This window comes from Tyto alba, unplaced genomic scaffold (assembly GCF_018691265.1).
Source record: "Tyto alba isolate M040663 unplaced genomic scaffold, T.alba_DEE_v4.0 Super-Scaffold_6, whole genome shotgun sequence".
NCBI lineage: Eukaryota > Metazoa > Chordata > Aves > Strigiformes > Tytonidae > Tyto > Tyto alba.
In genome coordinates, this window is record NW_024881327.1 from 25,011,079 (window position 1) to 25,024,303 (window position 13,225).

At 44.3% G+C, this 13,225-nt stretch overlaps 2 protein-coding genes across 9 annotated transcripts in view; one reads left to right on the plus strand and one right to left on the minus strand.

The window, feature by feature from the left end:
• Positions 1–2,076: 2,076 nt before the first annotated feature.
• The window catches only part of PAICS (phosphoribosylaminoimidazole carboxylase and phosphoribosylaminoimidazolesuccinocarboxamide synthase), a 41,757-nt gene continuing 30,608 nt past the window's right edge, over positions 2,077–13,225 (minus strand). For 6 of the 7 annotated variants that reach the window (XM_032999050.2, XM_042808034.1, XM_032999052.2 and 3 more), the window contains 9 exons: positions 11,676–11,724; positions 10,673–10,870; positions 7,836–8,014; positions 6,979–7,158; positions 6,779–6,892; positions 5,413–5,496; positions 5,129–5,309; positions 3,983–4,141; positions 2,077–3,295 (listed from right to left, as the gene is read on the minus strand). In XM_032999050.2, coding sequence (XP_032854941.2) covers positions 3,129–3,295; positions 3,983–4,141; positions 5,129–5,309; positions 5,413–5,496; positions 6,779–6,892; positions 6,979–7,158; positions 7,836–8,014; positions 10,673–10,870; positions 11,676–11,724 — 1,311 coding nt within the window. In that variant the 3' untranslated portion in view covers positions 2,077–3,128. Of the gene's footprint in view, positions 3,296–3,982; positions 4,142–5,128; positions 5,310–5,412; positions 5,497–6,778; positions 6,893–6,978; positions 7,159–7,835; positions 8,015–10,672; positions 10,871–11,675; positions 11,725–11,991; positions 12,148–13,225 lie in introns of those variants that run through there. The other variant, XM_042808036.1, reaches the window with a different exon arrangement.
• The window catches only part of PPAT (phosphoribosyl pyrophosphate amidotransferase), a 50,114-nt gene continuing 48,591 nt past the window's right edge, over positions 11,703–13,225 (plus strand). The window contains exon 1 of one of the 2 annotated variants that reach the window (XM_042808038.1): positions 11,703–11,778. Coding sequence is in view for 1 of the 2 variants with exons in the window: in XM_042808037.1 (XP_042663971.1) it covers positions 12,334–12,461 (128 nt within the window). In the remaining variant the exon portion in view is untranslated. Of the gene's footprint in view, positions 11,779–12,287; positions 12,462–13,225 lie in introns of those variants that run through there. The other variant, XM_042808037.1, reaches the window with a different exon arrangement.

Below are 13,225 nucleotides of genomic sequence, written 5' to 3' on the forward strand. Positions count from 1 at the left end.
ACCTTTGAACTGTGGATGGAAGGAGCCATGACTAGTTTTCCCTTCATTTTTACAGAAGAGGTTTTTTGGGTTTGTGGTTGGCTTTTTTTTGGAAATGAAACACTGTTACGAAGGCTGAACACCAGGTGCCAGTCACCTGTAGCTGAGGTAGTATAAGATGTAAAACAAGTCCTGCCCTCTGCACTTCCCTCTGCTAAATCTGAACAGCTCCTTGCTGATATCTTTGAAGAATATATACTGTTAAACAGTTAACTGCTAATTAGGACATAATCTAATCAAGGATCCTTGGTTCCACAGGTGCTTAAAAATTAGATTTTCATTACAGCTATTCCAGCTCAGTTTAAAAAATGCAAATAAATTTCAGTAACCTTTCTATGCAATAGCTTTTGTGAAGATAAAAGCATTTTATTTGAAAGAACTTATTGGGAAAGGTTTTTAAAAATTGAACAACAAAGAAGTAAGTGCTAAAGAACAATTTCTGGCTGAATAAATTCTCGGGTTATTGCATCATTGTAATACTTGGAATGCTGAACCAAGGGGAAATATTTTCATTTTATAGCAAAAGCTCTGTGAGGAACTTCCAGCAAAAACAACTGATAAGTAGCACAACTCTATAAAAGTCCTTGCAGATATGACAGGCATTGCAGGTTTTGCCTGCTGATCACAGCAACATACTGTTAACAGTAGCTGCTGTGTCTTAGTACTTCTTTGTAAGGCAACTGCTCAAGCAAGGGTTTGCTTCCGAGAGTCCAGCACAAACTGCACAAAAAACCCATCCCATCCAAAAGCTGAAGAATGACCATCTCTATGGCAACTAAAGCACTGAGCATGCTCCTGCCCAACATAAACTGGCACAACTTTACAAATGAGGTTAGTGCAATCAGGTTGCAAGTAATTTGAGAAAAGTAACTAGAAACAGTACATACTGGTGCAGGTGTAACACTCAAACCACTGTCTGTTACTAATTTTTATTGCATGGGGGAAGACTGTACAGAGACAGGAATACAGCACTGTGATGCAGGTAGAAAGAGACAAGTGGTTGGCTGCAGCTGTGTCTCACAGTGGCGCTAGGGTAGGCAGAGGACTAATAAGCTTGTCAGGTTGATTACGCAGCAGAGCTAACACCCAGTGTGGTGTTGGGCAGGGAGGGGAAGAAGAGGAAGTAACACCTTCACCTCTTGTGTAACTTCACCCTCAGGTTATGTATTGTTAATCAGCTGAGCTGGCGGAGTGCTGCCACCAGGAGAAAGAAGTGCTGCACTCTCCTTTACAGTTGTTGGCTCTGGTTCCTGTCTGATTACGAGATAAAGATGATCCAATTCACTTACCCAAGCAAAGAGTGCACACCCATCTCTTTTCACCCATTAATTCTTCTGCTAGTTGAAGTTAATACCTCTGTCTTGTTGGGAGAGGTAGCTGACAGCATGCTTTCAGGTGTGCTAGTATAAGTATGCAGGCGAGTACGGCCTTGGTAAGTAACTTAGCTTGCTAAAAACCAGTCTTGAGGATCTTCACTTTTAAGTCAGTGCTTCTACAGAGACTGTATGCCATCAAGGAATTTCAACCTGTCATCACTAGCCCTCACTACTACTGATACTTTATTTAGAAATTCATTAGAAAAGCAACTACCCTCAAGATTAAGAAAAGAGTTCTATTTCTTTTGATTTAGTGTAAGGTTTGACCAATTTAATACCCCCTGCACTTAACTGCCAAAGAGAGCACTGCTAAGAGCACTGTTTAGAGCTCTTCTGTAAGACTACACCTAAGCTGGGGTCCCCTCCTGTCAATGAGGCAGCCAGCAGCAGCAGTCAGTCCAGTTACTGACACTAAGGGACAAGCCTGACCTACCACACAATCATAAAGCAGTACATTAGGAACAAAGCCACACAACTTCCTCTAACGGTGAGATGCTTCAGGTGACAGTCTTCTGGAAGATACTACTAATAGCATGCTATGCAGGTTTTAGTGCATAAGCTTTTTACAAAAATATTACCTAACTTAAGGTCCTGAAGTTACATACCCCAGCTGATGGCTAGTTTTTGAGTGTACTTTCTCAATAAGTCTCCATGAAGCAGCTTTGAATTCAGTAGTTTATTTAGAATTGTAAAAGCATATGTTACATATGTTGAGTAATTGCATATTTGTTAGAATCGTACCTATTCAGAAGACTGGTGTGTGCAAAGACAAGACAATCATGCTTAGATTTTCCTTCAGTAGTTTGGTGCTTTACCATTTATTCCCCTCTTCAGTTCAGTAGAATTTCCATAAACAGTGAAGAAATATAGATATGCAAAAGCTAGAGTTATTGAAGTGTATGAACAGTTTGACAACGTCACGCAGGCCCTTTAGAATTACTGAAGGTAGAGACCTGCTTAGTATTTAAGAGGGCAACAACTGGACTAGTCAAGTGTTAGAGCAATCAGGCAACAAGCCTAGTTACACTTCACTCAAACCATTCGTATTTATAGCTTGCTAAGAACAAAAGAATTGGTGTTAACTTTATCACATAATTCCAGAAGATATCAATGCATTGTGTATACACACACATATTAAAAAAAAAATGTATGCATATACATTTTAATAAGGCAGGTATTTATTTCAGGCTCTTAAAACATTTTTCCAGCCTCTTTTCCTATTAATACAGTATATGTTGCCGTTTATTGCTAAAGAAAGCATACCATCATTGCAAGCAGAACAGCATCACCACTGGCTTTAGTTAGCAGTCCAGTTGAGTTAATAAGGTTCAAGACATACATTATTACTATGGAAGAATATTACTGTTACAGAAATACAGAAGACTAGTTGAATTCTATTTAGATCGCACCAAATCATTCTCTTGACATAGTCTGTAGTTAACAGTATACACTAAAAAGCAGAACAGCACCATTTTGGAGCAACAGAAAGAGATACCCAAAATACTACTTCCCCATGTCTTACTAAGTTGTTATATTAAAAAAAATACACAAGGGAAGGATGAGGACACAACAGACTTCATCTGCTGCTCTAACAATGCTTTCTTCTGTAAGAAAGGATGCAGGACTTTTGAGCTCATCCAAATGTAAATCCTAATATGAATGAAGATTCACGCCATTATCTTTGCATAACTAAAAGTTACTTGTTACTATGACTTACAAAGTGCACTCTCGAAGTTTTTTGTCGGCCTGCTTCAAGGAGATCCAAGTGTTTAACATGTTTGATCGCAGTTTGGCCCACACCAAATGGTTGTTTAACCCAAATATCTGGGCAGCAAACTGGGCAGCTCCTTCAGGGGACAGAGTTGTAGGACAGCCAAGACCTGCAGAGAAGAGTGCCACTCACTAAAGCATCTTTTGTAGTCAAACAAAACACTGCCTCTGTTTCAGCCTCCAAGAACCATATGATCTAGATTTAAAGCTACTGAAGTGCCATGTGTTACACTACTTATAACGTGACTGCTTTGTGGCATTTTAAACCAAAAGCCAGCATACCAAATGACTCTCCTCACACAGAGGTAACAGGCTTCTGGGCCTCCTAGTTGCCAAGCATCCATTCAAGTCACTACTTTTAAACATTAAAAAAAAAAAACATCATACAGGTAGCAATGCACTGAAATAATAGTTAAGGTCTTACCTACACAGATTTTGGAGAAAGGGATTTTCTGATCTTTGGTCATAAGAAAAATGCAGCTCTAACTGAACAAGATTCAGTTACTTAAATCCCCATTAATACTAATTCCAATTCAAACTGGAATGTGTAGCAAGGATCAACCAGGGTTTATATTTTTTAAAGATTATTCCCATGTAATCTTTGCTGTGTCTATGGGGCTTTTTGCCATCAAAAAGTCAAAGACTGTATGTAAGATACCTCTAAAGACTTTGTTCAGTAGTGATCCGGCTACTTTTCCATTTTTTGCCATGTGTGTGTTTGTATATGTTTGTACACTAGGACAACAACGAAAATAGAGCTAGGTCAGAACAAGAGCATAGATTGAAGACCATCTTACCACTGGGTAGCCTGAGAGAGGACCACACATCCTGAGTACCCCAGTCAGCTGAGAGTGGAGGACAGTTGACAACTGGGTAAGCAGTATTACCAGACATTACTGGCCCCAAACCATTGCTTCTGCCAGCTACTGCAACAAACACGGTTGGGATTCCATCTCCTGGAGGGAAGACATTCAGAAATAAGCAATCCACCTTGTTCTCTACCACTCGTTTTTGTGGGAACTTCATCCAAGTCCACAATTCTGTTTGCAGTTATTCTGTCAGTTCCATTACACAGCACTAGAATTTTGTGTTGAACTTCCCCCTTTACAGAATTATCTTCTAAATCTTACAGCCTTAAATCCCAGCTACTGTTTATCACAACTGAAGTTAGCACATCTTACTCAACCTCTGAAGGGAAGTCTCGCTACCAGAGGAATAGTTGCTGCTTTGCTTTGTAGAGAACATAGCCGTTAAACCTCTGGCATCTTTACGTGTTCCTCTCCTTGTATCTTACACAGCTCACCTCAAAGTGTTTCTCATCTATGGTTACCACATCTGTAGTTTCATGTAATAAAAAGTATACTCCCACAAAAATAGTTCTTATCTCTGCTCTGCTAGGCTATAAACACTTAAGAGATGTCAAATTTTCTTGGTAAAGATAAGAATTCAAACCAAGTATCTTTTTCTCATGGCATCTAAAATAACAAGCAAGAACATCTTCATGAAACAAGCAGGAAAACATGATGGGAGCAACATCCACCGTGCAAATAACACAGATGAATATTCCGAGTCAGCTAGAGAAACTATCACTCCTCATTTCAGAAGGGTTAGCATCACCAGCAAGATGCTACAGTGAGTGTATTAACATGATCAAGGCTTGGGCAAAAGTAGTTCTGGTACTGGGATAGAAGCAGAGGTTAGACTTTGAGTAATAGAAGTTGTGGCTGGGCAGCAGGACAATACTTTATTCCTTAATTGCTTAGTGCAGTCTAAAACCTGTCATTATGTAATTAGCAAGTGTAGAAGAGCATTGTTACAGAAGGTGTCCTGTCTAAAAAAAAAAAAAAAAAAAAAAAAAAAAAAAAGGAAAACCCCTTCCTAAATCCTTAAGTTGCCAAGTCATTCTTGAACATGATCCATATCACTAGTTCTTTGGCATTTACCTTCATATTCTGCTTTGATCCTCAGGGTTTCATCTGGCCCTTTGTGAGCAGAAGTCACTCGTAACTCACAAGGAATTCCAAAGGTTGCACATGCCTTTCTTATTTTTTCACAGTGACTGAGGTCAGAAGGAGATCCCATCAACACCACCACTCTGCCTTGGCTCTTTGTTTTCAGAAGCAACTAGGGAAAAGATTGAAGGGGGGCAAGGGAAAGAAAAGCAGTCAACTGGATTGAAAACATGCAGTTATTGAGGTCTAGATAAGTTGTTCATAAAAACAGATACCTCCACTCTTTCTGCAACCCATTCAAAGTTTCTCTTAACCATTTGCAGTGCTTCAGGAGTCACTTCTTTCAGGTCCCGGTAGGACTGAAAAGAGAAAAAAAATACTGAAGTTCATGTTTTGAGTACACAAAGCACTCATTTTGCTACCGTAATTTATAAGAATAGCCCAGCTGAAATAGTTATGCAGTTTCTAGCAGTTCCACAGGAAGGAGAATAGAGTGGTACAGATATGGTAGAGACTGGATGTGGAAGCGAGAAAGAGATATTTAATGAATAATCATCTCAACAGCTGTAAACAACCTTCTACGTGACAATTCATGGCCATTTGCAATATGAAAGGCTTTTAGCTACAAGGGTATCAAGGTTTTCGAAGCTTCCCAAAGGGTAAATTTAAGGAGAGACATACATCTTTCAAAATTGGATTTGTAACAACATGATTGCCTGCAGGAGCACTGCACTATCCAGCCTATAGGTTCTGCATGGTCTTATGTACCTTATTTTAGGGAGATGAGCAAAAGCACTGTCAGAATAATTAATTCAAGCATGCTACTACATAATTCAGGTAAATTAGGAAGTAGAACTGATGTATTGTTTTAAAGTAATACCCCTCCTCCCACACACACACTTTGAAATCTTCCGTTGTGGCTTTCAGCTGCTTTCTCTCACAAGGTCTCTGTTACCAGTCTCGATGACTGTCACAGAAGCTCCATGGCAGCAGCATTCTCAAATCTGTTCTTTCATAACTACTTATCTGGTAATTCAGAGATATTTGACAAGTGTAACTGCTACAAGTTTAAATATAGGACAAGTTTTATTTCAAACTTATCTTCACAGCCCTCACATGTGGACACAGTCTGTTAATATCAACAACTGAATATTGAATTCAAACAACCAGAATAATGAAGGAAAGCATCCTCCCTGCAGATCCCGCTCATGTATCACCAGTTCCCTACTAGTAGAGGATACCACGCTGAATAAACAGAAACTTGGAGGCAGACCTGGGAACCAAAGCTTCTATTCTCCCTACTGCTTTGTTGTCCAATCATTTTATTATCTGCACAACAAGTCAGATATTCTGATTGCCCCTGGAAGCTCCATGCTTCATTACAACAGCTCCAGTCAGTAGTGCTGTTGGGCATTCCTACTGAAGATACACTGGCAGAGGATTTTTTCCTACCATAAACCAGATAATCAACTACTAAATGAGAAAAGGATTGGACATTAGGTACCTTACGAGCCACTGTGTGACAAGATCACTGTGTGACTATCTAGGAAAAGCCACTCTGAAAGCAGATGTTTAACCACAGGGTTTACATTTTACATTGTCCTCCCCAACTGACTTAGAAGGTAAAGATTAAAACACTACCTGTTTGTCCTTCTGCTGGCTTCTGTCTCCTGATGGCCAGAGTCTCCATGAATCATTATCAATAACATCAGCAAGAACAATTTCTTTTGTCAGAACATTAACACCAAATTCAATCTAAAAAGTAAGAATTTTATTTTAGGAACTATACAGTGATACATTTCCTCTTCAAATGAGGATTGTGAGAAATCAGATTCTTATACCTTCAGGTCTACCAGAGTGCAGTTTTGGGGCTGCCATGATTTTTCCAGGATCTCAAAAATAGCTTGCGTAGAACGAGCCATAATATCCACTTCAGTCTGGCCAATAGTAAGCCCAGCAAAACAGAATTTTGCTTCAATTAGCTGCTCCTCAGACCACTGTGGATCATTATTAGCATCATCCTGAAAAAACAAAACATATTCATCATCTAATTTAAGCTTGCTATAAGAGGAAAAATAACCTTTAGAAGATACTACATTTTGTTTGTTTTTCAGAAAACAAATATGAGCATTAAACTAGTATTTTATGATTATCACTAAAAAAGTGACAGCAAAATTGAAAACACTTGTTTTAACACCTGAACATCTTTAAAAGCACTTCAAGTTTGGACAGCCCCCCGAGAGTGACAGGGAACGCTACAAGCAACACTTTAGGTCATAGTTCACAAGACACTTCTTTCAGCACACATTCCCAAAGAAGTTCAGAATCCTAAGTGACCATCCAGTTACATGGCCTCACCAGGCAAGTACTGTTTATTTTAATTTCTTCAAGTATAGTAATACATCGGTTTTAACTGACTTACTAGGCTTATGCCTAAAAAGTTCCTATAACTTACAAATAAAATTTTTTCTATTTTATGTACAGTTTGACTTGTTATTCTTTGGTGGCCGTGTGAGCCAGCATTACGTTGTATGCACTTCAGACAAAACAGCTGTTGGACAGGAATGCAAGAAAGCATTAGGATGGCAAAACTGCCAATATTAGTGCTACATGCTTTATTTGTCAGCATTTCAAAGGAGATAAACAGAGCTAGAAGTCTGTATTAAGTTTGATTAACCTCACAGGAAAGGAAACTTACCTTGTAAAACATCTCAATTTTGGGTGGGTAAAACTTATATCCTTCTTTGACACCAGGGTTTCTTTTGAGGAAGGAGCCAGTAGCAATTCTTCTGCACACCCATTCAATTGGGATCATTTCACAGTGAGCTGCTATGAATGCTGTGTCACTCTGTTTCCTGACAAAAGCTGTTTTGATTCCTAAATATAAAGATGGCAGATCAGTGCCATTACCAGGTATGCTCCACAGTTGAAACAAGCAACGCAAATATCTTTAAGTAAAACTGAACCTTTTTCTTCTCTGGACTTAAGGGACACACCAAGTCTCATCAGGATATTTCAAGCCCACTCTGGCCTTGCAAAAGGCAATCAATGAAGTTACTTTCTACAAGTCATTAGTTTTGCCAATTTTATCATTCAACACTTACTTGTAGCTCAGATCCTTATTTTCTGTTCAGAAATCCTATTCTTGCAAATAATTTTTTTTCACAGAGCTTTTAAAAAAATAAATCTACCCCTCACAAAGGTTTGTTTTTAAACAAAATTTAGCAGCAACCAAGTACCCAACCATGCTGTCTGGTAGAGGATCCATTATACATGGAGCAGTAATTGAAGATGTTCAAAAGAGTTAGGGATCACAGTTGCCTTTACTGCTTTGTTTAATAAAGAAGGATGAGGCGGGGAAGATAATGACTTAGTCCTGCATTTCATTACAACCTAACATTTATTTAGGGCACTAGATCTTAGTGTTTTGTTAAGCAAAAGACATTAAGACTCAGAAGCCTATGCACACACAAACCTGCTGCAGCAAGTCAACCTTCTTACATAGTTCTAAGATGACCCCATATTAGACAGGGACAGCCAACACATGCAGGTGAGCACTGTAAGTGCAAAATAGCTCTTCTTTCAATTTCACTCTTGAGGAAAATCCCACCTTTCTCTCCCCAGGGCAAGACAACTGCCAAGCCCAACTGGCATCTGCCAGAAACAGAAAACAAAGGAGCTGCATCCACCCAAATGAAGATGTAGCTCTATCCCATTCCACTTCGAAAGACATAAAGGAAGAATTAAAGTCTTAAAATACAGTATTCACATTGACCCTTCAGATTTTGTTGCACTGCCTTCAAGGGCAGAATGATTTAAATAATCAACTGCACATTAAGTCACTTCTAAATCCAGGCATTGAGGTCATTGCATGGTTTACCACTACATTTTTTTCATCAGTGCAGATGTGTGCTTTTGAAGGACTGACATTAGCTCTATTATAAAAGGGAGAGAAACTTTAACAGAACTTTGTAAATCATCACCTTTGAAAGAGTAGGTTAAGAAAAGTTACACAGAGCAAACTACTTCTACGATAAGGCATTCACATTATCTGCAATTTATGTCAGTCAAATAAGCAAACTGGAGAAGAAGCCTGAAAGTTCTTTTGTTGCTTTACAATGCAGCTGCAGTTTACTCTGCGTATTTTCCACACCACCTGAAGTTACTGAGTACAAGCAATTTGAGGATCATCAAGAGGTCCACAGCATGGCTTCTCCACATTTAAAGTTCATATCTGTAGGATATTTAATATTTTGATTGTTATCTTAACTCTTGCCATTTAAGAATTAGGCAAAACATCTCAACAATTGTTCCTAAATGAAAACTGGTAGTTTTAATCAACTGCAAATATAATTGAAATGCCACAGAGGCTTCTTTGACCTGTATGTAAAACAAGCTTCCCAAGACAGACAGTGACTGAGGATTATGCTGAATGACTCTATATTTTTTGTCTCAGCCTGTATTTTAAGAACTACTTGCACAGAAATATAGGTAGATACAATTCCACAGAAACCATCTTTCTCTTCCCCATATAGGAAAGATGCTAGGACTTTACCATTTGATGGTCTGAGAACTGTTACTCTGACTCATAACATATAATACAACTTCTAGAGTAACTCAGCTGGTACTCGAAGCAATCTTTGTGCGAACACTTCAAAGTGCACTCAGCACACAGCCATAAGAAGTCTTAACCAAATTTACTGATGCCTGTACTATTGTTTGCAGACTCAAGTTAGAAACCCACCAGCAGAAATCCCTCTACACAACTTGCAAACTTCTCAAAGACACTCCAAAATGCTTTGTCAAAGCAAAGATACCACCTCCATCTTCAGGAGGATGGTACAAAATTTAGTTGAGTGACACAAGTTAGTTTACGTATTCCATGAAAGCTCGCTTCTAGCATCAGAAATACTGAGTCTTTTAAAGTAAACATTAAGTCCCTGATACATTCAATACAGATCAATATATGCATTCGCGATAGTCCTCCGAAGTGTTGAGGTACAAAGTGTACAGAAACTTGACATTGATATAGCACACACAACTGAGAGGGGAAAAGAAAATAAAAGGAATATAAAAAGATACTCTAGTTTTGTCTTTTAACATTCATACATAAACTTCACACAAGTTAGACACAGTCTGGTAGTGTCACTAGTGCGCAGCGACTTCTGTGCAGGCAGATGTATTAAGAAAGGCAAGATGCATCCAGTCTGGTATTACAGGCAAGGGGGCGTGGTGGTAGGGAAGAACTGACAAAAGTAGAGAGGAGGATTAGGGGTGTGTCCAAACAAGCAGGAGAAACTATTGCAGAGTTATCTCCGATTAGAAAATTACTTCAGGTAGTCTCACGTTGCAAATGAACAAGCGGCCCAGCCAGCTCTGTAGTACCAGAGGGGAAAGTGTAACTAAAAAGTAGTAGAAAAGACATTCAAATAATCCGTCACAGCCTCAAGGCAGGATAAACCAATATATAAAAATACTGTTTTGTAGCAATATCTGTAACACAAAAGGCACGCAGTCTACCTTTGAAATACTCACCAGCTTCTTGAAGCAACTGAAACACACAGCTAGTTGTTGTATTGGAAATGGCAGCCTTCCCTTCCATTCGGTCCTTCCTGGCTGCATTTCCCGCTGTTATTTGGTCTTTTGACTGCATGAGAACGCATCCCGGCATATCTGGCAGCTCGTACACTTCTTTCGTTTTACCTTCATTAACTTTTTTACCAAGTTTCAGGTCTATAGAAATAAAACAAACAAAAGGGGTTTAGACTGGAAGAAATTTTTTCCTTCTGCCCGTAAGCCTACCAAGTTCACATACTTGATCAGTTGCGCGCAAAGTAATACCCGGCAGGATCCCACGCTGCAATCAGTGACCACGAAGAGCACGCTAAGCCCCCACCGACCGGAAAATCCGCCCAGGTTTCCCTCCCAGCAGCGAGGACAACGGCAATCGCTCGGAACTTCTGTCCGGCGCCACGGGGGACACGCCGGCAGCAGCGGCGCGGCCCTCCGGCCCCGCTCCCCCCCCAGGCCATAGCGCAGGAGGTGCTGGCTGAAGCCGCACCACTTTTAATTTTATTTTTTTTTTTTTTTCCCCCTCAAGCTTTCGGGGCAAACCCCGAAGGGCCTGAAAGCCCGAAGGGCGCGGGTCGGCAGCTGCTACCGCCCGGAGCATCCTCCGCCCTCAGCGAGTGTGGCTCGAAGCTTCGGCTCGAAGCGTTCACCTGCCCCCCCCGCCGCCTCTCCTGAGGGATGCGGGGACAGATGCAAAACCTCCGGGGCTGGGGCGCGGCCACCCATCAAAAAAACCCCAAAGCGAAACAAAACAAAACCCAAAAACTTTGCCGGGAAAAAGTTAATTCCTCAGCACCCGCACCCTGAGCCCAGCTGAGCGGGCACCGGCCCCTCAGGAGCGGCACCCGCCAACAGACTCTTCCCCTCACGACCGTTACCGGCTCCCCAACGGCCGCGGCGCGCGGGCCGCCCCCTCGCGACTTGCCGGGGCGGGGGGGGAAGAGGAAGAAGAGAGGGTGTCAGTTACCTGATGCTGCGGGAGCCATGGCTATGGCTGCGGGCACGGGAGCAGTCACCTACGGCACAGAAGAGAGAGACTGAGCACACGCCGCCGGGCCCCGCCGCCGGGGGTAAGAAGGGGCTGGCGGAAGGGGCGGGCAGGCGGGGCAGCGGCGCTTCCCGCCAATCGCCGCCCAACGCGGCGGGGACGGCCCGCGCCCCTCTCCGCCCCGAGAAGCCCACTGGGGCGAACCTCGGCTGCCCAATACCACCCCCCCCCCCCCCGAAACCGCCCCCCCTCCCCTCCGCACAAACACGGCCCCGGCCCATTTCCCGGCCAATACCGGGGCCGCGCCGCGCCCGGCCCCCGACTCCACAATGCCTCCCCCGGGCAAACAGCCCACCCCCGCGCACGTTGCGCCCCGCGGGGGCAGCGGGCCCGGGGTCGCGGGGCTGGCTGGAAGCGGAGCGGGGGAGGGGACGGGCGAGGCGGCGGTGTGGGGGCCGAGGGCGCCCCAACCCTAAACCCCCCCCCCCCCCCCTCCCCGTATGTAAATGAGGGAGGCCGCACCGGCAGGCTACCGGCGGCCCCGCGCGGCGCGGCGCTGTTGGCTGCGCGCGGCGCCGGCGGGAGCGCGCGGGAGCCGCCAGAGCCGGGGCCGGGGCCGCCACGTGCCGCCCGCGCCATGGAGCTGGAGGAGCTGGGCGTCCGGGAGGAGTGCGGCGTGTTCGGCTGCATCGCCTCCGGCGTGTGGCCCACCGAGCTGGACGTGCCCCATGTCATCACCCTGGGGCTGGTGGGGCTGCAGCACAGGTAAGGGAAGGGGGACTCAACACACGCACGACACCCCACCGGACGGGGCCACCGACCCACACCCGCGTCTCCGTGGCGGGCCGGGCCGCGGCGGCGGCCCCGGGGCTCCGCGCTGGGAGGGTCCCGGCTCTCCGCTCCGCAGCGGGGCTGGGAGGGGAGCGGCGCGGGGGTCCCATCCCGTCCCGTCCCGTCCCGTCCCTCCCGCTCCTCGCACCGGCGGGAGAGCCCCAAGCGGCGCAGCGCAGGGAACGCCCCGCCGCCTCCCGCCCTCCCGGGCCGGCCCCGCCGCAGGAGCAGCACCCGGACGTGGTTTTGGACCTCGGGTGCACCTCCCTCAAGTCGCGTCCGCCCCTGCCGCCGCGGCGTGGTCGCGCAACCGGGCGGCGGGGATGCGCCCCACGCTTCCCGGCCGCGGAGCCCGCCGCCCCGGCCACGCCACGCCGCGGAGGTGTCCCACGGGCGCGCACCTCCCGCCGGCGTCGCGGCGAGGCCCGGCCGTCGTTCGCGGCGTTCCTCGAGATGCTCACGTTAAACTGCAGTTGGCACTGATCGCGACTAGCGAAACGGAGTGGCCCTTAAGCATTTTTAGGCTCCTACTAGCCACAGGTATTTAGATTCATCACCATGACGTACTAAAACTTAATTTCTACCTGCCATGTTCATGGCGATGTAAACCAGACCAGATTCTCCGTGATCCGTGTGGGTGCGGATCTGCAAAATGAACTTTTGGGTTCTGCTTCGTTTGGTATTGAAAGTAATAACGT